Source organism: Panthera onca, chromosome C1 (assembly GCF_046562875.1).
Source record: "Panthera onca isolate mPanOnc1 chromosome C1, mPanOnc1 haplotype 2, whole genome shotgun sequence".
Lineage (NCBI taxonomy): Eukaryota > Metazoa > Chordata > Mammalia > Carnivora > Felidae > Panthera > Panthera onca.
The window spans coordinates 207,080,588-207,106,922 of NC_138346.1; the positions used below are offsets into that span (position 1 = coordinate 207,080,588).

The following is a 26,335-nucleotide window of genomic DNA, read 5'->3' on the forward strand; positions in this document are numbered from 1 at the left end:
TATTTCTATTTGCTCTAATCTGGTGACCCCAGCATCAGCTTTTAACAAAGCTCACGGTGATATATGGCCCTCACTGCCTCCCTACTTTCGTCTGTTCCCCCGCGCCCCGACCCCCTCCCCCCAGCTCTCTCCTCTGGCCTTTTCCTTGAAAGTGTCAAGCACATTCCCCCTTGAACACCTTTGCAGTTGCTGGCTTCCTCTCACTTCCAATGTCCCCAGCAAGCCTCCCTGACCACTGTGATAGCATCCCCTCCGTCAGTGCCCTTCACCCTGCTTCCCTTTTTCTTGATAACACCGCTCCCTGGCAGATTATCTATTTGTTATTCCTGTCCGTCTCGCCTCTCCCCCATAAACTAGAATGCAAACGCCATGTCTTTGCTGGAAATCCTTTGGTTCTTTCCTTGGCTGTATCTGCAATGGCTAGAACCTCACCAACTTTCAGTAAATTCTGGTTGAAGTAGGTAGTGGTATGAGAAGGCGTCTCCTTCCAGCACAACCCCCTAAACATTCCTTTGGGAGGAGCTGATAGAGGCCGTCTTAGTAGAAACGATGTTTACCGAGAGTAATGGCTTATTTTTTCTGAGCGTGTCTCGCGTGCTACTGTTCAAAGCACTTTCCCTTTATTTTCTTATCGAATCCTTATCGATAAATAAAATCGATATTTTATTTTATATTTTTTTAAACTGAGTTGAATCCTCAGCAGCTTTTTTTTTTTTTAAGTTTATTTATTTTTGAGACAGAGAGAAGCAGAGCATGAATGGGGGAGGAACAGAGAGAGAGGGAGACACAGAATCGGAAGCAGGCTCCGGGCTCTGAGCCATCAGCCCAGAGCCCGATGCGGGGCTCGAAATCATGGACCGCGAGATCGTGACCTGACCTGAAGTCGGATGCTTAACCGACTGAGCCACTCAAGTGCCCCTAAAATCAATATTTTAAATAAAATATCGATTAAAAAAATCCTTTATTTTCTTATCGAATCTTACAACAATCCTTGTAGGTTGTGGAGGCCATAATTATCCTCAGTTTACAGATGAGGAAAGTAATTCTTCAGTGCACAACACCAAACCTCAATACTTTCAAAAGCCTATGCCAGAGGGATAAACATCTTTTCTCCACCTTTCCTACCTGTAGCCTTGGTTATGGGTTAGGCCCTGTGTGCTGTTCCGTGGGGGTGGCTGGGGTGAGAATGGTTAAGTGGGCATGGCTGTAACTGGATCCAGTGTCCAGAGTCAAGAGTGTTCAACAAAGGGTCTCTAAGCAAATTAGAGACCGGGCAAAACCTGGTCTTTAATGTGGAGTGGTGCCTGGTCCAGCATCCTTCCACACAATCTTGCTGGAAGGGGCCACCAGACGTTGAGCAAAGGGGGGGCTGCCTGAAGGTCTTCTGTTGGCGACCGCTTCCATATGGTTACTATTCCATCTTGCACAAAACCCTCATGATCATGTATAAGCCCCTAAGCCCCTGAAGAATGCACACCATTGACCCATTTGACCCTCACAAGAGCCCTGTAGGTAGGTAGAGCGGCTCTTCTTAATGATTACTGGCCAGTGGGGCAATGAGGAGCTGGAAGCATAGAGCATTCCACAAGGGGCATGAGTCAACGGCTCTGCCCTGGAAGCTGGTCTCTGACCCTGTCCAGTGCCTTTTCCATTCATGGTATTGGGCTGTCTTCACCAGGAGAAAGAGCTTTGTGGCAATTCTGGCTTTGGCTTTGGCTCTGGCACTCATTAGCTCTACAGCTTCTGCACAGCCTGGACCTGATCCTCAGTTTCCTGTCCTGTAGAATGGGTATGATGAGAATTCACAAGGTTGCCAGAGGAATAAAGAGCAATTCTTGTATTCATTAAATTCTGGACACCTACCAAGTGTCTAGTACAGTCCCCGGGGCTGGGCACACGGCAGAGGACAAGGTAGCCGAGACCCCCTACACTCAGAGTTCTTAAGTTCTAGTGGGGATGACGACAGACAGATTGTCAAATAAATAAACAGGAAAATAAATTAATCCCATACAGTGGTAAGTACTACCATTAAAAGAGAACAGAAGCGGCACCTGGTATGTGATTCTCTGTGCTCAGAACAGTACATGGCACACAGTAGGTGCTAGTAAATATTTGTTCAATGACTGAATGTGGCTGCTGGTCAGGGAAGACTCACAGAACTTCCCTGAGTGGAAAGCTAGAAACAGACACAGGAAAAGGCAGGTCTCTGGGCAGAGCGCCAGGCACAGAAACCCCAAACGGAAAGACCCCGTGACTGGCCCAAACAGCGTTAGACAAACCGAAAGAAGAATCACACAGGCCATCGCTATGTCAATACTCTGTAAATTTCAAAGTGCTGTGTACACATGCAGCAAGGTTGTTTCTGTGGCTGGCTCCTTGATGTCACACGCTTTACTTTTGAAGATGTCCATCCAAGTGCTTTCTGGCCCTCCACTCTGGGACCAAGCCCCAGGCTAGCAGTGTCCGCAAGGTGGAACCTCGAAGGGCCTTCTCTCTGGCCCTGAGGTCCTGCTGTTTCCTGGAAGGCCAACAGACCCACACACCGCGTTTCGCGCTCGGGTTGGCCCGTCACCTCCTGATGCCGGCACCCCTGTCGTGGAGTGGCGACCAAGAGAAAAGGGCTGAGACACTTAGGAGCCTGGATCCCGGCAGGCCGACCCACACACAAGCTCAGGAAGGTCTGCGCAGGCGGCGGCACCACCCGGGCAGGAAGGGCGGGGCCGAGCGGGAGGGGTGGGGCGGGGCCGAGCGTGAAGGGGCGGGGCTGCCGGGAACTCGTTGCTTCGCCGGCCGCGGAATCGCCCGAGCGGGCGGGGCGGGGCGGGGCGGGGCGGGGCGGGGCCGAGCGGGCGGGGGGAACCGGAGGAGTCCTTGCCTTTGCCGCCGCTGCCGCCGCCGCCAGGTAAGAAGTACGGGTTCAAGTGGGCCGCGGGTGGAGCTCCCCCACCCCAGGGCCACTCCCCGCGGCTGCCCGCACGAGGGTTGCCCCTGCGTGGCCCGGCCGACCCGCCCCGCGGGCCTTTGCCCCCCCCCACCCCACTCTCCGCCCTCGTGGGCGCCAGGCCTCCCGAGGAGTGGCCTCACACTGCTCCCAGCGTTGACTGCAGGTGCCCAGGCTGCCTAGTTGTTGCTTGATTTCTTTCAGAAGGGAAAGTGCCTCTAGAAATTACGTAGGGCGACAGATGGGGAAACTGAGGCCGGGCAGAGCACTCAGGCCATTCCCTGCCTCCCGGCTCAGGGCTATGAGCCCTTAAAGGTCGCCCAGCTCCTCCCTTGGCAAGTGACGACGCTGCTCTGGTCCTGGGAGAGGAAGGAACTTGCCCAAGGTCACACAGGGTCGCGGGTTTTCCCTTGTCGCAAGTGGCCCCTCTACGAACCGGTGAAGAAGGCCTCCGGGCACCCCTGATGTCCTCTCTCCTTGCCCCTGCGGCTTTCTAAGCTCACAGCACACCTTCAAACTGAGAATTCCAAGGTGGGGCTGGGAATTTCTTCTGGAAAAAAGCCCCCAATTACAGATGGGCCATGTTTCTCACCCTGCCACCTGTTGACAGAGTAGGAAAGAAGGACCAGCGCTACTAAACTTTTGAGGGGATTTGACAGCTAGATAAACAGGCTGCGAGAGATGACTTCCCCGAGACAGTACCCCTAGGGAGGAGAACATTTTAAAACCTGGGTTACCTGTGCCGGGCACAGAGACAGAGTAGACGTTCACCATGTCCTTTCTCTGGAGCCACAGCTGGGAGTACAGCGGGGCTGGATTCTGGGCCTTGACCTAAGACTAGTGCCTAACACGAAGTAGGAGTGAACGTGTTAGTTCTCTTTTCCCTGACTCAGGGTTTATTTCACTGCAGAAAATATGAAACCCCGTTAAGCTTTAGGGCTATCCATTCATTCATTGGACAGATATTAATTGAGCACCGACTGTGTGCCAGTGTGTAATGTTTAGGCACTGAAAATACAGCAGCGAACAAGGCAAGTGTTGCCTTTGGGGAGTATACTACAAAGAATGGAATAAAATCCTGCTCTTGGGGAGTGGGGCGGGGGGGGGGTTGGGAGGGCTGAGCAGAGAGGAGAGACCATTGGAATCTTACCAACTGTGAAGTATATGAAGAGGGCAGAGAGAGACTGAACCTCAGAGCCTCAAACCCTCGTGGGCCTCTATCTAGATGCTCAGCCAGCCTGAGCGTTCTCCCCAACTCCCCAGGGATTTGGTAGGGGGTGGGAAGGTCGGTGGATAGAGAGTGGTCCAACCAACCTCAGAGTCCATAAACCTGGCATTGCCACTCTATAGCTGTGATGTGACCCACCACCTCTGTGAGCCTGTCATTGTTATTCAGCAGGGGTCATAAAAGTGCATAGCGTTGATGATACCACGTCCGAATGCTTCTCAAATGGTAAAGCATGGTCCAAAGTGTGGCCTGTATCAGAGGCCTTGCCAAGTCAGGTGTAAGCAAAGGTGTATTTATTCAGAGGCTCCGGTGTCCCTGTTGGTAACCTGTTACTGCCCTCAGTAGAGAAATGTAAGAAAGAGGCAGAGGTGGGGGTGGCCGACTTCCAGGCGAGGAGGCTCCCTGCCTGGCTCGAGAAACGGAATGTTTGCAACAGTCAGCGTTTCAGCCTTTACAACCCTTGCTGTCACATTCCACACACAGGGATTGAACGCCTTCTCTGCCAGGCACTGTTGTAGGGAGCATCAGGGAAACGACACAAAAGCCACTGCCCTGGTGGAGCTTTTTCTGGAGAGACAGACCACAAACAAGTAAACCTGTAATCGATCCATTGTGCATTGGTGACAAATTTGATAAGGAAGTTACGCAGGGTCTGCTGGGAGGGAGGAGGGGTAGGGCCCGCTCTTTTGCTGAGGAGCCTGGGGGGAGAAGCACTGATGTCCTGAACATTGTCCACTCTGACCCTGACCCTCCTAGGGGAGGAGACTGGCACTTAAGCAAGCAGCTGTTAGACCCGAGAGCAGGTGAGGGGCTGGCCAGAGAAAGCCTGGTTGGGGGGGGGGGGGGGGTGTCCAGAGGCAGCAGGCCCCAGTTCAGCTGCACAAATCCAGGGAGGCTCATGGCAATCCCTGAGCCCCTTTGATAAAGTGGAGAAGAATTTGGAGTTTGAAGTCACACAGGCCTGTGGGGGTGCATCCAGGCATCGCTATTTGCCAGATGTGTGGCCTTCACCTCGATTGGCCTCAGTTTTCTCATATGTAAAATGGGGACAATGATAGTTTCTTCCTCATAAGGCGGTTGTGAGGCTGAATTGGGCTCATGAGAATAAGCTGGCAGGAAATCTTCGCTGATTTTAGTATTAAACTGTACTTTTGAAAAAGGACATCGTTTGGACACCGAGAGATCGGCATGAGTTGAGGCCCGAGGTGGGCATCCCAGTGTGGGCTAGAAGCCGCAGATAATGCAGTTTGGCTAAGGCCTGGCTGGAAGAAGGGGACTGGAGGAAAATGAAGATGGAAAGACAGGTTAGGTCTGTCCCAGAAGTGCTTGGGCTGGCTGAAAAGCGGGGTGCTAGCCTGTGGTCAGATGGGAACTAGTGAGAGTCATGTAGTTTGGTGGCTTTCAATTTGTGTTTGAAATCTTTTGGGCCACCTCAGGACATCAGCTAGACTAAAGAGAGTGGTGCAGCATCATAGCTGAGACGGCTACCTCTGGGCTAAGGCCCAGGTGCATTTAAATCCCACATTACTTGCCCGGTGACCTTAACCTTCATTTCTCACGGCCTCTCTGTCTCTCTAGTAGATTGGAGATACGTACTTTGTAGGGCTGGTTGGGAGGAAATGAAATGATGTGTGCAAGGGGGTGGCTTACAATTCTTTAAAATTTAATTGTGGGGGCGCCTGGGTGGCTCAGTCGGTTAAGCGGCCGACTTCGGCTCAGGTCATGATCTCGCGGTCCGTGAGTTCGAGCCCCGCGTCGGGCTCTGTGCTGACTGCTCAGAGCCTGGAGCCTGTTTCGGATTCTGTGTCTCCCTCTCTCTCTGACCCTCTCCCATTCATGCTCTGTTTCTCTCTGTCTCAAAAATAAATAAACGTTAAAAAAATTTAAAAAAATAAAAAATAAATAAAATTTAATTGTGATAAAATAACAAAAAACTTACCACCTTAACCATTTTTAAGCGTGCAGGTCAATAGTGTTAAGTATATGCACATAGTCGTGCAACCTATCTCCGGAACTTTTCCATTTGCAAATCTGAAACTCTGGATCCATTAAACCTGTCTAGTTCCCCTTCCCCCAGCCCCTGGCCACCATTCTGCTTTCTGTCTCTATAATTTGGACTACTCTAGGTACCTCCCATTAGTGAAATCATGCAGTATTTGTCTTTCTGTGACTGGCTTATTTCACTTAGCATAATGGCCTCAAGGTTCATCCATGTTGTAATATGTCAGGATTTCCTTCCTTTTTGAAGGCTGAGTAATACTCCGTGGGCTCGAGTCCTTTCTTATTGTTGTTCATCCCTTCATCCATTGACGGACTCTTGGGTTACATGCACCTTTTATTTAGCTGCTATGAACATGGGTGTGCAGATGTCTTTGACACCCTGCTTTCATTTCTTTCGAGTGGAAAATACCCAAAGGTGGTATTGTGGATTATTTTACTGTTAGAATTTGAAGGTGGGGCATTGAAGGTCCCCACCGTATCTCCCCTCGCCCACCGGACCAGGAGAAGTCCCTGGGGCCCTTTGGGGCCGTTTGAGAACCAGTGGATGGTGTGGATCATTACAAGCTTTGCCTCCCCACCCCCACCTCCTTCCTCGGCAAATGTGCCTCACGTTATATTCTAGTTCCTCCCAAGTAGAGACCACCATTCATTCAACAAATGTTCGTAAGTGCCTACCGTGCTTACGTAAGGGCAGGAAGAGATAGACACTGAGCCTAAGTGTAAACCAGAAAATGATCTAGTAGGTCAGACGGTGATTCGTGCTGTGGACCAAGTGCAGGCGCCAGGTAAAGAGGATTAGGGTGGAAGGCAGGGACAGGGTGGTCTCACCGAACTGTGAGATTTGAACAGAGACAGGAGGGAGGCGAGAGAGCCGGCCATGCGTTTGTCTGCGGGAACAGCATTCCGGGCAGAGGGAACGGGCAAGTGCAAAGGCCTTGAGATGAGAGCGTGCCTGGTGGGCTCCAGGAGCGGCAAGGAGGATGGTGTGGCTGGAGCAGAGCTAGTGAAGGGAGAGGGGGCGGAGGGCAGAGAGGCCAGGGGCCAGGTTGCGTATGGACCAGGCGCCACTGGAAGAACTGTCGAGCATGGAAAGGGGATCAGTAGAGGTTTGGAGCAGAGAAGGGACATGAGCTGACTTCAGGGGGAGACGGAGCTCGCTGGCCACTGCGTGGTGGACAGCCAGGGGGGAGAGCAGACGGAGCAGGAAACTGGTGGGGAGACTCCCGCCGGGATCCACCTGAGATGATCTCGGCTTGTACCAGGGTGCTAGTCGGGGAGGAATGGGGCGACCACAACGTGGACGAGATGTCATACAACCTGAGTATCTACCCCAGGGGCACGCTGTCACCCTACTCCACCACCTACTATCCCCCAGGCTGCTGAGGTGAGATGGGATAGGACCTTTCCCTCTGGGCCAACATCTCTTTTTTCTTCTGGTCTGTAGTGGAATCGTCTGAAACCCTCTGGGTTCTTCTGTTGCCATGGAGACCTCCTGAGATGCTACATTTGCCACTGGCTTCCCATGTAAGTTCCAGATAGAGGTATAGAACGAATGGGTGTCTCTCCTAAAATGCTGGAGGGGACTGGGAGGTGGGGAATGAACTGGAACTGTCTAGAATCCGCCCTTCTAGGATGATCCCAAGAGTGTGTGTGGGCATGAGCTCAGAACTACCATCTTCAGAGTTTCTGGCCTAAGGACGGTGCTGTGGCTCTGTTTGTTGTGAAGAATTTCTTCGGTCACGTGCTTTTCTTCCTCCTTGGCTTCAACACAGTTCATTCCCCGGCCCTCCCGTGATATTGTAGTTTTCCCACTAGTGATGCTTATTTTATTGTACTTCAGTCTCACTCATAAAAACTCAACTGTAACCAGTTAACCAGGAAAAGAAGGAAAGAGAGAGAAAGAGAACACTTTCCCCGCCCTCTCCATACACATGCATTCACATCAAATTTGACCTTGGCGTTCACTGGCTGCTCCAAGCGGGGGAAAAAGTCCATAATGGGCTGGCGTGTAAGAAAAACACAAGAAATCCATCCTTGCATGTGATCTTCTAAAGAAAGGCTCAGGTCATGGAGTCTTAAGGGTGATTTAAAGGACGTCCAAGGATAATATTGATCATACTGGTTTTCTCCTCGGTGCTGACTTTGGAAGTTTTCATCCCCCCCCAAGGAGAAATCCCGCTGTGTTGTTTATGGCGTTAGTTAACGATTATCGGTTGAGTGCCTACTGTGGGTGCATGCAGAGCCGAGGACAGATGTGGAGTGGCTCTCTGCCCTCACTACTGACAAAAATAGCTCAACCAGTTTTTGTTTTTGCTTTTGTTTTTGTTTTTGTTTTTGTTTTTTCGGTGGTAGGTAATGTAGCTGGCTAGATAAAACTCATAATCACAGACCATCATGACAAGGCCCGCTCTGGCATGCCTGTCCGTCCTGGGCCTGGGCTGTGCAGGCTAGCCATGGCTGAGTGTTCACGCCGTTCATTCTCACCATGTATATGTTCTTTCCCTGCCAGTTGGTCAAGTGCAGGTCAAGTGCAGGCCTTTCTCAGAGTTCTTGGTGTCTCCACAGTACCTGGACTAGAAGCTACTCTGTCCATCGGTGACCTCCAAGGCCGTGGGTGCTGCTGGACCAGCTGTGCACACACTAGGTGGCCCCAGGGCATGGAGTCACCACTGGCCCCGGCCAGCAAGGTCTTTTTCTCACTGCAGGAATCCAGCTTTCCCTCTCGAAATTGGTTTAGCTTGTCAGACATACTTGGGCATCTCAGCTCAACTTGGACCGGATCCTGATGCTAAATCAGACCAAGGGGGAGAGTCCCCTGTGAGGACCAGTGTATACAGTTCAAGGGTACATCTCCCAGCCCCACCACACTCCCTCAGTGAGCTGGGGAGCTGCCACCACACTCCCTCAGCTGGCATAGTTGGGGGACCCAACCCATGCGAGTGGACAGTCTGTAGGGTTGGGACCAGGGGCTCCTCCATCACAACAAACTGGGTAGATGGGTCACACTACCCCCTGTCCATCTTGTTGATTACAAGACCTGTTTATTGGTCAACGGAAAGGGACTTAACTGGGACCTCAGCCCCGTGGGCTTGGTGGGCTACATGAGACCAGGGCTTTCTGAGGTAAAGCACTCCTCTTCTGGGGCAAGAGCAACGTTGTTTTTAATTAAAAAATTTTTCGGGGGGCGCCTGGGTGGCTCAGTTGGTGAAGCCTCTGACCTCGGCTCAGGTCATGATCTCACCGCGTGTGAGTTTGAGCCCTGCATCGGGCTCTGTCTTGACAGCTCAGAGCCTGGAGCCTGCTTTGGATTTTGTCTCTCTTTCTCTCCCTCCCTCTCTCTCTCTCTCTCTCTCTCTTTCTCTCTGCCCCTTCTCTGCTCACACTCTCTCTCTGGCTCTCAAAAAAATGAATAAATGTTAAAAAAATTTGCTTTTCTTTTCAGGGCTCCTGAGTGGCTCTGTTGGTTAAGCATCTAACTCTCGATTTCAGCTCAGGTTAAGATCTCACAGTCGTGGGATCGAGCCCGACGTCGGGCTCAGTGCGAAATCTGCTTGGAATTGTCTCTCTCCCTCTCTCTCTGCCCCTCCCCAACTTGCTAACACACTCTCTCGCTCTCTCTCAGAATAAATAAATAAACTTAAAAATACAAAAATTGTTTTCTTTATGAAAGCATCAATGAAAGCTCAGGACAGAAAATGTCAAAAATACAGAAAAATAGAACAAAACCCAATAAGTTCTAGTCCCACAACCCTGCCACCAAGAGATAGTGACCTGACAGCAAGGAGCCCGACGCGGGGCTCGGTCTCATGAAAGGCAAGAGCAGAAAACAAGAGCTGGACGCTTAACTGACTGAGCCACCCAGGCACCCCTCCTAGTGATCTTTTTGTTCTGTGAAACTGTTTTAAAAAACATACCTGGAAGGTCGCGGGGGGTGGCTCAGTCGGTTAAGCAGCCAACTTTGGCTCGAGTCGTGATCTCATGATTCATGGGTTCAAGCCCTGCATCAGGCAGGCTCTGTGCTGACAGCTTGGAGCCTGGAGCCTGCTTCGGATTCTGTGTCTCCCTGTCTCTCTGCCCCTCCCCTGCTCGTGCTCGCTCTCTCTCTCTCTGTCTCCTCAAAAATTTTTAAAAAACAAAAAACATACCTGGAATCATTTTGTATATCCAGTGATGTACTGTTAACCACCTCTTTGGACAATAAAATCCATCATTTGTAGCATCTGCCAATTTCTGTAGTAGAAATACTCCCACTGTGGCCTATCTCAGGCTGCCAGTGACCTGTTGAATCAGCTCTCCCCAGCCAGTATGAATAAGCCTGTGTCAGCAACCCATGTTATAAGTTAAAATCACGTCCTGGGGTGCCTGGGTGGCTCAGTCGGTTGAGTGTCCGACTTCAGCTCAGGTCATGATCTCGTGGTTTGTGAGCTTGAGCCCCGCGTCGGGCTCTGTGCTGACAGCTCGGAGCCTGGAGCTGGCTTCGGATTCTGGGTCTCCCTCTCTCTCTGCCCCTAACCCGCTCGCATTCTGTCTCTGTCTCTTTCAGAAATAAATAAACATTAAAAAAATAGAAAATAAAAATAAATAAAATCATGTCCTTTTTTGGATCATAAAATCAACACATTACTGAAAATTCACAAAACATAATTAATAAAGAAAAACAATTAAGATGATCCAGAATCCAAGAGCCCCCTGCTTCGATCAGAGACAGCCACCGTTGCCATCCTGATAGGAGTCCTAACAGTCTCCACTCTCTGGACAGATACACGTACCAGATATGCATTTCTTCAGAATGCAAAAGCAACACATATGTATGGCAGAAAAGCCTCAGCTATCTCACCTTTCATGGAGAATTTGAGAGACTATTTCCAGCCATTTTGTCTCCTCTGCATTTTTTAACATGGTTGGACTCACAGCTTGAATCTCGTAGTTTGTAGGCATGGTGAAGGCACTTTGCCATGCCCCATAGGAAGGGCATCTCCAGGAGAAGGACGTTATCCCTGATAATTCCTTAAAAAGGATTAAAGAGGTGGGGTGCTTGAGTGGCTCAGTCGGTTAAGCGTCCAACTCTTGATTTCAGCTCAGGGCATGATCTCATGGTTCGTGAGTTCGAGCCCCACCTTGGGCTCTGTGCTGACAGTGCAGAGCCTGCTTGAGATTCTCTCTTCCCTCTCTCTCTGCCTCTGCCCCGCTCACTCTCTCGCTCTCTCTCCCCCAAAATAAATAAATAAACTTAAAAATTTTTTAAGGATTAAAGAGGCAGAAAATCATACTCTGGTTCTTTGGCATGGAAAATGGCCAGTAGGAGGAAGCGCAGATTATCTGAGGTTGTGGGGAACCCTGGGTAATTCCAGATGCTTGCTTGGCCCCCTGTCCCATCTCCCCTGCTCATCTGATGCTCCAGCAAAGAATAAGAACAGGAGCACCTTTGGGGAGAGAATTAGCAGGAAAATATGGCTCTTGCTTAAGCCTAAAAGCTAGTTCATTCATTCATTCCTGCAACAGACATTTTCTGAGCACTCCCTCCGTGGCTGGTATGTGCTCAGGGCACAAGGTACAGCTATGAAGGAGATCCGGTGCCTGCCAGCTACTGCCAAGCTAATCGTGGAGCTGGGCGCTGCGACCACATCTCAAGTTAGGAGAAGTCAGAACAGAGATATTAAATGAGACAACAAATGCACGAGCCCAGGGGAAATGCCAGGGCTGTGCTCAGTGATGGCCGCTGCCTGCCGTCTAGCAGAGAAAAGTATCCCAGGTAGGGGAACCTACTGGGGCAAAGGCCCAGAGGACAAAGCATTAGCTAACAGATGCCTCTTTCTCTCTCCTCCTCCTCCAGATCCCACACCCTATGGACCCACAGGCTGGTTTTTCTGGTTTGCTCCCCACTAGGGCAATTTGCATATTTCTCCAAGAACCTTCAGGAAGCTGAGCAGCCTGTTTCCAGACTTGGAGAGAGGAGAGGCCAGGGGAAGCCAGCAACTGTTTTCTGAAATCTGGGTACGTGTTATTTAAGGTTTCTTTTTCCTCAAACCCTCACCATTATTTAAAATTGTCTTATTGTAAATATGAGTTTACTTACTGTCTGTCTCCTTCCCTGGAATATATCTCCATGATGGAGGGCTGTTGTCTGTCTGTCTTAGTCTCCGCTGTTTGCATAGCGTGTAGGATGACGCCTTCCATGTAATAGGTGCCGATATGTATTTATTGAATTAATTGCTTCTTGACCTTTTGGCCAAGATCAAACGTATATTTATTAAATGAACTAGTTCTGGGTGCCTGGGTGGCTCATTCGGTTAAGCATCCGACTCTTGATTTCAGCTCAAGTCATGATCTCACGGTTCATGGGTTCGAGCCCTGTATCAGGCTCTGCACTGACATTGCGGAGTCTGCTTGGGATTCTCTCTCTCTCCCTCGGTCTCTGCCATTCTCTCTCTCTTCGCTCGCTCTCAAAAATAAATAAATAAAAGAATGAACTGGTTAATTTGGGGTAAGGTGAACATTTGCTTTTAATTTACTTGGAACTTAAGGTTTTTGCCATGCTATAGAGACATCCCGCTGCTTTTTAAAAAGTTCTTTATCTTAAAATAATTACAATCTCACAGGCAAAATATTAGTACCAAGACATCCACCCATACCCTAACTCAGCTCCCCGCCCCCACGGCCACTGCCTTCACAATGAAGTCTGACCGGGCATCTTTTTGGTTCTTCAAAAGCATCTTCCCTCTAGGGGCGCCTGGGTGGCTCAGTCGGTAAGCATCCGACTTCAGCTCAGGTCATGATCTCGCGGTTCATGAGTTCGAGCCCCACATTGGGTTCTGTGCAGACAGCTCAGAGCCTGGAGCCTGCTTCTGTCTCTGTGTCTCCCTCTCTCTCTGCTGCTCCCCCACTCACACTCTGTCTCTCTCTCTCAAAAAATAAATACACATTAAAAGAAAAAAAAATTTTAAAGCATCTTCTCTCTTGTACCTCTGGGCCTTGACACGTGCTGTCCCCTGTGCCCAGAACATGCTCTTGCTGTCGACCTCACCCCTGTCTGACTGCTACCTTCTCTCGGAAGCCGGTTCTGGGTGGCAGGCCCCTGTTTGTATCCCTCCACCCGTGTTGCCCTTACGTTTATCCTGCTGGTTTGTCATCGTCTGTTTACTTGTCTGTCTCTACCACCGCACGGCTTCCTCTACGGAATACCCTCTCCTATCCACCCGCCCGGCTGTCGCCCTTGCGTCCCGCAGGCCTCCGCTAGAGCGGTCCCTTTCAACTGCACACCGTCGTCACCCACTCCTGCCACATCACTTCGCATCCCCCTCATCCGGATGCTTCTTCCCCGATGATCCCTTCGTGGATCCGACCGTCAGACCTGACTGTGACTCTAGTTCTGCCAGTTACCAGCCACATGATCTTGGGCAAGTTACTTAGATTATTATTATATATTGCTGGATTGCTGCCTGTGTCCCACCAGAACGCAAGCAGGGAATTTGTCAGTTTGTCACCTGATCTGTCCCAAGGCCCAGACCAGGGTGTCACACATCACGTTCCCTTCTTCATTCACCCAGCACATATTTATTGAATGCCTGCAATATTCCACAGCCTGTTCAGAGAGCTAGAAGCATGGCAGTAAAAAAGAAACAAAAAACAAAACAACCAGGGGCCTCCCTCAAGCGTATGTTCTATTGGGATACATGGGTAAATAAATAATTTGCATTGTATATTATTTAAGACGGGAGTAAGTATAAAGCTAGAACAGGGTGCTAGGGTAGAAGGGCAGGAGTACTTGAGCCTGAGAGGTCAGGGAGGGCCTCTCAGAGGAGGTGACATTCAGGCTGAAGCAGAATGATGTGAAGGTCAGAGGAAGAGTGTCCCAGGCAGGGGAACGGCAGGTATAAAGGCCTGGAGGGGGGACCAGCTTGCATATTTGCAAGCACGTCGATGGCCAGCCAGTGTGGCCGTGGTGTAGTGAGCAGGCTGGGTTGGGGGGCGTGAGATGAGTCCAGGGCCAGGCAAGGGCCACCCTAAGGGGATTAGTGTGCGTCCTGGTGTGAGGGGACGCCTTTGGAGACCTTTAAGCGGGCGAGTGACATGATTGGTATATATGACAAAAGGGCCACTCCAGCTGCTGTGTAGAGAAGGGATGATAGGACATCAAGAGTGTATCTTGTTGAATGAATGAGGCAGTTTGACCTGATCAGAGCTTTTTTGTGCCCCAAGCTCATCCCCTCTCCCCTGTGGATAGAGACAGGCCAGCTCGTGCTTCTCTGACTGGAAGGCTGTTTATTCTTGAACTGAGAACTAACGTGGGGCCCTCCAAGTACCAGCCCGATAAAATACCACCTTGGGCTCTTCTGGATGAGAGGCACAATTACCACGGCCTCTGAATGGAGTGGATTAAATCACTAAGCCTGCCACATCATGGCTGGGTGCTGCCCCTGCCCCTTCGTTTGTGACTTGTTGTCCCCTTTGTCCACCACCACGGTCTGGGCTGATCCTGTGAGCCAGGGAGATCTGCTGCGAACCTCAAACTTGGGTTTCTGGAGCAACCATTGGAGGCCAGTCTTGCTGGGTGACACTGACCACGGTCTTAACCTCTCTGGGCCTCGGTTCCTTCATCTGAAACAAGGGAAGAAGGATCCCTGTGCATATGTAGAGGAAAGAACCCAGGGTTTGGAGCCGGAAGTCTGGTGTGACTTTCATTACTTAGTTACTGTGTAATTTTGGGAAAAGCCCTTGGCCTCTCTGAGCCTGTTTCTCAGCTACAGGAGGGAATCCTAATAGCTCATGTCCTTCTTAACCGTACATAGTAGTTGTGAGATTTAAGTGCATTGTAAAGTGCTTTGCAAACTATTATGTTTCTACACAAGTTGACTTGTTGCTTCAGGGTTACTTTAAAAAACTAACGAAATATTTAGTTTCACAGACTTTTTAATATTTAATATTGCACGGACTTTTAATAACTCCTCTGTAGAAGTAATATTTTGAGGATAAAATTGTTTTTTAAGTTTATTTATTTATTTTGAGAGAAAGCGCGCGCATACAAATGGGGAAGGGGTAGAGAAAGAGGGAGACAGCAGAGCCCGAGGTGGGTCTTGAACTTACGAACCGCGAGATCATGACCTGAGCCGAAGTCGGACGCTTAACCGACTAAGCCACTCAGGCACCCCTGAGGATAAACATTTTTATTGCTCAGCTGGAGAAGAATGCATTTATGGGCCAAAGGCAGTGCTGAGTGTGGGTATTAGACTTGATATCTCTTGGCAGTTGTGATGAGTATTTAAACAGAGGTAGTGGCCAAGAGCTCTGGCTTTGGGCTCCAGTCTGCAATTTACTGGCTGGGTGACCCGGACTCATTTACTTCTCCTCTGAGCCTGGACATTATGGTGATGCCTGGGCTCATAGAGTTAGCCAAGACTGAACATGTTAACGTTGCAGCCCCAGGGCCTGGCCCCCAGCAACAGGCACGTAATGTTAGCTCTTGCCGTTATCTATACACCTTGCTGTGTGCCGGGCACCGTGCTGAGCATTTCAGTGATTTGTTTGTTGACTTTTTTAATGCATTTATTTTCTTAACAGACATTTATGTGGCATGGGCCCTTTGGCAGGCTTTGTGCTAAGTGCTTTACAAATACTAACCTACATGGCTATGTCATTTACTGCTAACACAGTTCCTCCAGGCAGATAATGTTATAGTCCCATCGGCAGGTGAAGAAATGTGAGTGCAGAGAGGTTGAGCTGCCCAGGGCTCCATATCTATCAGATGGAGGTGCTTGGATTCGTGCCCAGGTTTGTCTGGTTCCGAGCCTGCATTCATATCCACAGTGCCCTGTGGTCGAGGCGGGTTCCCTTCCTGGTATCCACTCCCAGGACCCCTCCTGCCCCTTGAATGCCTGGCTTGGCTTGGTTTGTTCCCTCCCCTGCCTTCCCTGCTTCCCCTTCTGCCCCTGGGAAGGAAGGAAAGAATAAAAGGAGGGGAGAAAGGAGACCTCCTCCCCTCCCTTCTTTCCTTCCTTTCATTAAAGCATAACATACACAGAGTGCACAAATCTTAAGCATACAGCTTGATAAGTTTTTAAACGTATTTATACACATGTAATCAGCACTGGGTGATGGAGAAGATTTCCATCACCCGGAAGCCTCACTGTGCCCCTTCTGAGCCAATACTTATGGCTTGCCATGGGCAACCTCTCTTCTGTCTTCTTTTACCTTAGACTGGGAAGGTATGGAATGAACTCAGTTCCGCAGATAAGTGTATCTGTTTATCATTGTGTCTGTGAGGCTCACTCCTATTGTTGTGGTTAGCCAGGCTTCATTCTTTTTCCTTGTTTTGTAATATTCCGTGCTACAAATATGGCAAAGTGACCCATTCCGCTGTGGACAAACATGTGGCTTGCTTCCAGCTTGCAACTATTATGAACGAAGCTTCTATGAGCATTCGTGTACATGCCCTGTGGTGGACAAAAGCCCTCATTTCTCAGGAGTAGAATTGCTGGGGTATAGAATTGCGTATAAAACACGTTTAGCTTTAATGATAAAGTCAAACCAGTTTCCAAGAGGTTGTACCATGAATACTCTCATCAGTCGTGTGTCCAAGTTCCGTGTGTCCCTTGTGCTTACCAACACTTAGGATTGTCAGGCTTTTAATTTTGGCCATTCTGATGAGTGAGTAGCAGCGTCTTGGAGTTTTAATTTTATTTCTCTGATGACTAATGGTGTTGAACACCTCTTCGTGTGCTTATTGGGCCATTGGATATCTTTTTATGAAGTGCCTGTTCAAGTCTTTTGCCAGTTTTTAAATTTGCCTCATTTCTATTTCACCATGACTTCTAAGAGTTGTTTATATACTAAGGATACAAATCGTTTGTTGATACACATACTGAAAATATCTTCCCCCGGTCCATGGTGTGTGTTTTCACTCTCTCGAAGATGATGAAGGCCTATTTATCAGTCTTTTCTTTCATGATTGGCAGTTATTGTGTCCATTTAAGTAACTCTGGCCTAACCCCTCACCCCCGTTTGCGTTTTTCACTGAGATTTTTTTTTTTTTTCCTGCAGGGCTGGAAATGGCCACGTGCAACAGTTCAAGTGAGGGGCTGCCTCCGGTGGCCGAGCCAGCCGTGGAGGGGGAACCTCATCTGCCTGTGGGCCGGGAGCTGGCTGAGGCCAACCGCTTTGCCTATGCCGCCCTCTGTGGCATCTCCCTGTCCCAGCTATTTCCAGAACCTGAGCAAAGGTGAGTGCCTTTGTCCTTACAGAGGAAATGTCATGCTTCCTTGGGGAGGCAGTTACTGACAGCCAAGCCACCTGCCGGGTATTACTGGCAAAGAGGAGAAAGTCATTGCCCTTGCCTTGAAGGAGCTCACAGTCTAGAGGATTAGATAGCCTTCCTTCAGTACTCACTCATTCATACCTTCACCAGGCATTTTCTGGGCACCTACTTTGTGCCAGCCATGATTTGGAGTACATGGAAGGAATACGCAAGTAAGATGGACAAGGCCGATGCTGTCCCTGCCCATAAACGGGACACAGCCTAATGGAGAAGAGATACTTATTCATGCATGCAGCGTGCCTTCGTTGAGCACCTACTCTGTGCTGGGTGTCGTGCTAGGCCCTGTGGAGAAAACAAGCAAGGCCTGGCTCCTATCCTCTAGGGGCTTATGGTCAGGATGGGGGAAGGCACCCAAATAACTGACTACCATTACACTAGACAGATGGGGTAAGTGCCCGGATGAGTTCAAACCAGGTGTCATAGGAACAAAAGATTGATGGGTTTAATGACAACATTAGTATCTGTTGTTGCTGGTATCTTGGACGGATGTGTTTCAGTCACACATTTGGAGTCAGAATAGCAGAGCTGTGAAAAGCCTCCAAGCCTTTGAGGGTTCTTGGGGAAGAGAGTTTAGAGGCAACACGAGGGGGCGTAGGGAGGCAGACGGAGTGGTCCAGGGCCTGGAGCCTGCTTTGGATTCTGTGTCTCCCCGGGGCTGTGACCAGGGGGTAGGCATGGGGGGGGGGGGGCGGGGGGGCGGGGTGCACACAGGTAAGACTTTCCTTGGGGAGAATGGAGTTGACTCAGGGACAGGTTGGATGCTGTGGATGGGGCAGGGGGAGGAGCTGTCTATGGTCCCAAAGTTCAAGGTGGAGGGTGGGGCTAGAAGGACAGAAATACCATCACCGAGAGGGGAAGCGACAGATGAGGGCAGGAAATGACAGGAGATTTTTTGCGTCTGCAGTATTTTCAGGACTTCCTCCCCAAAGGTCCCCCGTGAGTAAACTTCCCCATGCTTTAGGTCTTAGCTGGGTTTTTATTTGTTTTGTTTGTGTTTTATCTTCATCCGTCCCGCTGAATACTTGAACACAGCCCTCTACTTGGGGGGCACCTCTGGGACCCTCCCCACACCCTAGACCAGGGTGTTTCTCCAGCCACATGTTCAGCGACCCAGCCCTGCGACCACCACGCTCTTCCCATACCCACCACCCCTCCAGTTTGGACTCTTGGAGGGCGGGGCCTGCCTGGTTCACCTGTAAGTCCCCAGAGCCTCCCATACAGGTTGGTGTAGCTGACAAGCCAGTACACAGTGGGGAGAACTTTGTGTACTTTGTTCACATCAGCAGATGTTCATGGGGCACCCAGGTGGCTCAGTCAGTTAAGCATCCAGCTTTGGCTTAGATCAGGATCTCTCAGTTTGTGAGTTCGAGTCCTGTATCAGGCTCTGTGCTGACAGCTCGGAGCCTGGAGCCTGCTTCGGACTCTGTGTCTCCTCTCTCTGCCCCTCTCCTGCTCGTGCTCTGTCTCTTTCTCTCTCAAAAATAAATAAACACTTAAAAAAAAAAAAGTTAGGGGCGCGTAGGTGGTTCAGTCAACTGAGCGTCCGACTTCGGCTCAGGTCATGATCTCATGGTTCGTGGGCTCAAGCCCCACATCGGGCTCTGTGCTGACCGCTCAGAGCCTGGAGCCTGCTTCTGATTCTGTCTCCTTCTCTCTCTGCCCCTCCCCTGCTCATACTCTGTCTCTCTCTCTCAAAAATGAATAAACATTAAAAAAAAATTTTAATAAAAAAATAAAATAAAATAATGTTTAAAAATTTTTAAAAATTAAAAACAAATTTTAATTAAAAAGACATTTGTTTTAAAGTTTTTACAAACCCCACAAATGTTCATGAGCCTGCACTGTGTGCCAGGCCTGTGCTGGGCACCACCTAGGATGGCACACGGAGAAGTGAGTTATCACCTGTGTGCCGCCAGCCCCCCAAACACACACACATCCAGGTACCACTTTAAGCACACATGCTTTTGCCTGGCCAGAAGCACTTGCCCTGGGGTATTTCCTTTCTGAAAGTTTACAATCCAGTTGTCAGTTCATTCCACGAGATCTCTGTTTTCTTAGGCCTAAAACACATTTTAAAAATGACTTCAGTCATTTTACAACCCAGCTATACTTGTTGATTTCAGTAATCTTTCTCCTTTTAAGTTTATTTATTTATTTTGAGTGAGAGAGAGAGAGAGAGAGAGCGCACCCAAGCAGGCGAGGGGCAGACAGAAGGAGAGACAGAATCTCAGGCAGGCTCTGAGCCATCAGCACAGAGCCCCACTCGGGGCTTGAGCTCAGGAATCATGAGATCATGACTTGAGCCGAGATCAAAAGTCAGGTGCCCAACCAACTGAGCCACCCGAGGTGCCCCAGTTTCAGTAATCTTTAGAAAAACACTCTGGATTTTTTTGTCACGTGGGACATAAAAGCAAGCCTTTTTAATGTATTTATTATCTGAGCCATAAACATCACAGATAATATTCCCTAAAATTAACTCTGTTTATTAAGCATGGAGAAATTAATGGGGTAGAGTAGGGGACCACAAACGTTTTCTGTAAAGGGCCAGGTATTTTAGGCTTGCGAGCCACGTAGCTGCTGTGGCCGTCACTCAATTTTGCTGCCATAGCCTGGTAGGAGCCAGGAACAACATGTAAAGGATAAGTGTGGCTGTATTCCAATAAAACTTCATTTACAAGAGCAGGGCCAGCTTTGGCCCACGTGGGTAGTTTGCCGGCCCCTGGTGCTGGAGCTTTGGACTCATCGTGAGAAACGCTGGATTCCTGTTGAGGCTTTGTCTCGATATGGCATTGAACCTCTGCGGCCCACGTGCTCCATCCGTGGGGAAGGGGGGGAGGGGTGGCGCAGGATGCAAGGGGACGTTTGATGCACCTGCCCAGCCAGTGCCCAGAGCTTGGTGAGTGCCCGGGAATATAATCCCTGGACAGGGGCAGTCTCTGCGGTGGTTAAACACGGCCCCTGGTGTCATGGAGATGGGGGTTTGAACCCTAGAGCTGTCATGTCACCTCTCTGGGTCTAGGTTTCCTGATCTCTGGACTGGAGTAAAAATAACACGTCCGTCCCTGGTAAGGGTATGGTGAGAAGTAAATGAGTCGGTGTGTAGAAGGCGCTTACCTAGCGCAGGGACTGACAGATGGTTGCTCTGTGATTGTCTTTTGTGATCACGGTTGCTGCTGATATCACACATTTCGATAAACCAACAACCACATTAGAAGCGATTACCAAAACCCCGCTGATCTAAACGCTGTTTGTTGTTTAATCAATGGCTGTGCTGCCGCTTTACGACCATATTTATTCATTTGTTCCTTTAAAGAAACACACGCATAGCGCTTTATACGGGCCAGCTATTGTTCTGAGCACAAGGCCAAATGTTAACTTACTTAATCCTGTCGGCCACCCTGTGAAATGGGTTTCGTCATTATCGCCACCATTCTATAGACCAAGAAACTGAGGCACACGGAGGTTGAGTAACTGGTCCAAGATGACACAGCCAGTGACAGAGCTGAGATTTGAACCAGAGGCTGTGCTCTCTACCCCTCCACTCTTATTAGGAGATGCTTGTCTACATCCAAGACTTTCTTGTTGGACACAGGGCCAGGCCCTGCTTAGTTTACTCCGAAGGAATGTTTAGTTCACTACGTCGTTTCCTGCCTCCATACACACCCGTGTAACCACCCCCGGGGTTATCCCAGTAGATTGCAGTCAGGTAAATTATAATTGTAGTAGCAATAGCTAGCATTTATTGAAGGGTTATCAGGTGCCAGGCCCTATTACGATGTCACTTAATCTTTCTATCCGATCTCTGAGGCACATCCGCATTTTATAGCAGAGGAAAATGAAGCTAAGAGAAGTGAAGTAAGGACATGAACCCAGCCGCTGAGGGAGTCAGGACTCCCCGGGCACCGGACTTCAGAGCCTGACTCTGAAACCTATTCTCCACTGCCTCCCTTGGCCACGTTATAACCAAAGCAGTGAGGCCAGCTGACATGACTTGAGGATCTCCTACATGCCAGGCCCTGCTCTGGATGCTTCGTATGTATCATCTCATTGAGTCCTCAAACAACTTAATGAAGTTGATCTCAGGGCGCCTGGATGGCTCAGTCGGTTGAGCGTCCGACTTCGGCTCAAGTTATGATCTCTCAGTCCGTGAGTTCAAGCCCCACGTCAGGCTCCGTGCTGACAGCTCAGAGCCTGGAGCCTGCTTTGGATTCTGGGTCTCCCTCTCTCTCTGCCCCTCCCCCCACACTCTCTCTCTCTTTCTCTCTCTCTCTCTCTCTCACACACACACACACACACACACAAAGTAAATATTAAACAAATTTGAAGTTGGTCTCTTAAACCCATTTGCAGATAGGGAAACTGGGGCAAGAGGAGGTCAGTTTACTTGGCACGGTGCCACATTACTCAGATGTCCCTTCGGGAATGGCCTCCTCCCGCCACTGCTGAGACAGGGCTGCCCGCACGGCCGGGGCTGCCTCGGCTGAGGAGAGCCGTCTTGCCCACGCTTCTGCCCCCTTCCTGGGCAGCCCTCTTCCAGTGATGGCCTGATGGGGCGGGCGTGGAAAGGCCCCACTGGGGGCAGCCCTGAAGGGTCTCCTATCTCCCTGCAGGGTTGGCTGAGGCTTCTGTTGAGGCTGCAGTGCAGCTCGGCCTGGCGGCCAGTCTTGCTTCCTGGAGACTGAACCATAACACTGTCAGGGCAGGATTGTAGCTGGCCCGCAGCCACCTCCCCACTGGGCTTGGGCACTGGCGGCTCTAGGGAGGGGGTGGGTGGGCTGCCTGGGATCCATGGGGGCCCCCTGAGGTTGCCCACACCACCAGGGAGCTCAATTTGTTTTGGGGAGACCTGATTCCACCCTGGCCCCGTCAGAACCCAGGGTGCAGAAGCCAGCATGAGCCCCAGGGTAGTGTGGTCGAGGAAGGCTGGGACGTGGGTTTGCAGAGAGACTTGGCCTCTAGGCCTCAGCCTTTTTTTTCTGGACTGGTGGACTCACCTCCTAATTGACCCTCTGCTCCGGGGGCCCCCCATCCCCCCACCTAGTTCACCACGGTCACTGCGAGGAACGTTGGTGGCTTTGAAGCAAAGCCTGATGTGGACTCTGTCCCAGTCTCCCAAACGCTGTGTGCTTCCCACAGCTCAGGGGTCCCTTTCCTCCTGGGGTCCTCCAGGGGTCCATCACCTGCCCAGGGACTCCTGTGGGACTAAAGCAAACGACGGCCATGGGCACCGTGGGGGGAAAGACCCTTCCTGTGCGCTTACCTGCTCCTGCGGTGGCCGACTTCTTTCCTGAAAGCATGTCCTCAGTGATTTCCGACAGCAGCAAATCAAATCACCTGTAGGATGCCTTTTCTAGCAGCTTCTAGCAGCTGCCCCTCACCTCTGCAGGTGGGTCTGGGCACTGCCTCTCTGGACACATGGGGCTCCATTCCTGCCTCTGGCCTGGCCTGTGGCAGGGCACGAGGGTGTGTGAGTCACGTACGTGTCTGTGAGCTTCTCCCCTGAGGCGGGGGTGCCTTGTTCCTCTGATTCCTCAATCCCCCGGCACAGGCCGGGCACAGGGCACCTGTCAGTAACTGCTCATTACCCTCCTTCCTGTGGTTCATCAGCTGCTTTGGTGAAAGTTCTGGTGGGAGAAGAAGCTAGGATCCACATCACCTGAAATTAAGTTTCTGGCTCTCTGTCTCCTTCCGTGGGTCGCGGTCACTGTGGTTTTTGTACAAGCTGGCTGTTCACACCCATGAACGCATCTCACCCGAACTTCCCAGTGGCCTCATGAGACGTGTTCTGGGAGCCCTGGGATCTAAGCCATGTCTGTCTTACAGCTCCTTCTGCACGGAGTTTGTGGCGGGCCTGGTGAAGTGGCTGGAGTTGCCTGGAGCCGTCTTGCCAACCATGACCGCTTTTGCCAACGGCCTGGGAGGCGAAGGAGCAGACGTGTTTGCTGCCATTTTATTGAAGGACCCCATCTTGAAGGACGACCCATTGGTGATCATTCAGGTACACCCACCACCCAGGGGGTGCAGCTGGCTGCGGGGGAAAGAACAAATGATTTCTTTTCAGAGTCAGCCTAGAAATCGCTTCTAGTGGGGTGGGGTCATTGAAAGCTGAAACAGTTCGTCGTAATATCACAGGATGATGATCAGAGCTAATAGTAAGTTACCGTTACTGAATATTTACCGTGGCTTTAATTTCATACTTAAACAGTGCTTATTATGTGCTAGCACCTTACAAATATTAGCCCATTTAATTCTGCAAGCCACTTTATGAGTTAGAGTGCGTGATCATCCCCATTTTATGAATGGGAAAACTGAGGCACCGAGAGGTTAAGTAACTTGTTCAGGGTCATGCGGCTTGACAGGTGGCTCAGCCGGGACTTGAACCTTGGCAGTCTGACCCCAGAGTCCGGGCTCCTGAGTGCTAAGCTGTGGTGCCTCTTTTTGGAAGCAGGAGCTCTGCTCTGTGCCCTTGGGTATGTCACTCAACCTGCTCAGGGTGCAGTTACAGCAGGCAGCTTATGACGCGGGCTGTTGTCGAATCAGTGGGTTTCCCTCCTTGAAAGTCTTACCCATTTCTTTCTTTATTTTCCTACCTGTGTGGCTGGCTCACCACTAGAACATAGGGCAGAGATATTTTGTTGGTCTCGTTCCCCCACTTGGTAAAAGTCAGTAAGTGCTGTTCAAACAAGCAGGCTAGTTACGTATCGAACGTATTGCTAATTCCTGTCCCCTTTTCCCCCAGGACCTTCTGAGCTTCTCCCTCCAGGATGGTGAGTTGATTTTCTAAGTTCTGTATGTTTGGGGTGCTCATCTCCACCCTTGGCCAGGAAAGCCAGTGACAGGTGTTGCGACCTGTGGACCTACCCCCCCGCCCCCACCGTGGTCTTTTGGTGCAGGGAAGGAAAGGGACCCTTGTGTAATGGGGGAGCCAGTAAACACTTTGTTTGTGCCAGACATTGTGGGTGCTCGATAGTTATTTCTCAAGGCCCCATAGTTTTACCTCCTAAGTAGCTCTTGGGTCTGGTCCCTTCGCTGTCTCCACCTGCCATCCCAGCCCCAGCCGCCATTGCCCCTTCCTGGCATCCTCACTGGTCTTCCTGCCTCCATTCCAGTCAGCACTTTGTTCTCACGCTGCAACTCAGTGATCTTTCCAGATGCACGTGGGACCACACGCGGCTCCCACTGCCCTCAGGAGCGTGGCCCCCAGCCTACCCCGCCTCATCTCTCAGCACACCTGTCCCCCCTCTCCACAGCGGCCTCCCCAAGCACCTGTGCTTCCTGCACCGTGGACTTTGCACATGCCCTTCCCTGCTCCTCTTATCCAGTTACTCCTACCTTGCCCTCAACCCTCCACTCAGGCATCTATTCTCTGGGGAAGCCTCTGCCCCCACCCCCTCACCCCCCCCCCCCCCCCCCGTCTGGGATGCTCCTCCCAGCACCACGTGGCCACAGCTGCAGTTGAATGGTCACGTGATTCTTTGCAGCCTTCTCCTCCGGACCATCAGTGCCAGGCAGGCAGAACCACATCTGGTTTCCTTCACCACGTATTTCTAGTACCTAACATAGCACCTGGAACATAATACATGCTCAGTAGCTATCTGTTGAATGAATTAATGAGATAGATCTTACTGCCCCGTTTTGTGGATGAGGAAGTCAGCTCAGAGAGGTTAAGTGATTTACCCAAAGCTGCACAGCAAGTGGCGGTGTGGGATTCTACCTGCTTTCTTTCCTGGGGCTGTCATGACAAATTACCGTAAACTGGGCAGCTTGAAGCTGCAGAAATGTGTTCTCGCACAGCTCTGGTGGCCCGAATTCTGAAAGCAAGGTGTCAAGCAGGGTCTTGTTCCCTCTGAAGGCTGTTGGGGAGACTCCTTCTTGCCTCTTTCAGATTCTGCTAGCTCCCGGTGTTCCTCCGCCTGTGGCTGTATCTCTCTGGTCTCTGCCTTCATTGTCCCGCGGCTTCCTCCTCCCTTTCCTCTCCTCTCCTCGCCCCTGTAAGGACGTTGTACAGGTTGTCCTCATCTGGAGATCTTTAACGTAATTATATCTGCAAAGATCCTTTTTCCAAATAAGGTCATGTCCCCAGGTGTCAGGGCATGGATGTATCTTTTGGGGTCACCATTCAACCCCCTGCAGCACCCAGGGTGCTCTCCATCAAACGCCTGGGCTGCCTCGTGAGCAGCCCCCTGCCCCCGTAGCTCCGCATCAGATTCTCCCCACCACCTCCTCTCTGCCCGGGCTCCCCTGTTACTGTGTGTGCGGCTTCTTCTGTTCCCTGAGCTGGCGAGGGGTTTTGGCACAAAGACCTCCGATGTTTATTCTGACGGCAAGCAGGGAGGAGGAACAGAGAATGACCGGTGAAATCCCAACAACCTCCAGACTATCACATGGGGCAAAATTTTGCGGGAAAAATCACAGAAAATTACATTAAAAAGGTACATAGGGAAAGTGGCACCAACTTCCCGTTGGGGCCCTGGCTCGTGGGGAGGGGAGGGTGGGAGGAGGAAGAAGAATGGAATCACGAGAACAGCATGTGCAGGAACACGGGAGGAAAGAGCACACGGGAGAAGGTCACTGGGGGCAGGAGCCCAGCGGGCAGGGCTTTGAGCCACCTTGGCGGCTGAGCTGGGGAAGGCAGCAGGGTGCATTTCCCCTGGGCAGACTTTAGGAGGCGTCCCCATCGGCCAGGCGTGAGGAAACGTGGCCTCAGTGAGGGCAGCCGAGGTTCTGGGGTGAAGGGCTGCCCCAGGAGTCATTCTGATGGAGAGACAGCAGAATGGCTGACGGACCAGATAGAGGGAATGCAGGAGAGCGACCAGGAGTGACGTCTCGTCTCTGGAATTCTGGTTGCCCCATG

The 26,335-nt window shown here is 50.8% G+C and overlaps 1 protein-coding gene across 9 annotated transcripts in view; it reads left to right on the top strand.

Annotated features, from left to right (window-relative positions):
• Positions 1 to 2,817: 2,817 nt before the first annotated feature.
• Positions 2,818 to 26,335, top strand: part of TMCO4 (transmembrane and coiled-coil domains 4) — a 104,158-nt gene continuing 80,640 nt past the window's right edge. For 6 of the 9 annotated variants that reach the window (XR_009606941.3, XM_060621384.3, XM_078452298.2 and 3 more), the window contains exons 1-6: positions 2,824 to 2,902; positions 7,615 to 7,694; positions 12,004 to 12,164; positions 17,208 to 17,385; positions 23,305 to 23,479; positions 24,221 to 24,248. Coding sequence is in view for 8 of the 9 variants with exons in the window: in XM_060621384.3 (XP_060477367.2) it covers positions 17,216 to 17,385; positions 23,305 to 23,479; positions 24,221 to 24,248 (373 nt within the window). In the remaining variant the exon portion in view is untranslated. Of the gene's footprint in view, positions 2,903 to 7,614; positions 7,695 to 12,003; positions 12,165 to 17,207; positions 17,386 to 23,304; positions 23,480 to 24,220; positions 24,249 to 26,335 lie in introns of all 9 variants that reach the window. The other 3 variants (XM_060621386.3, XM_060621385.3, XM_078452297.2) reach the window with 3 other exon arrangements.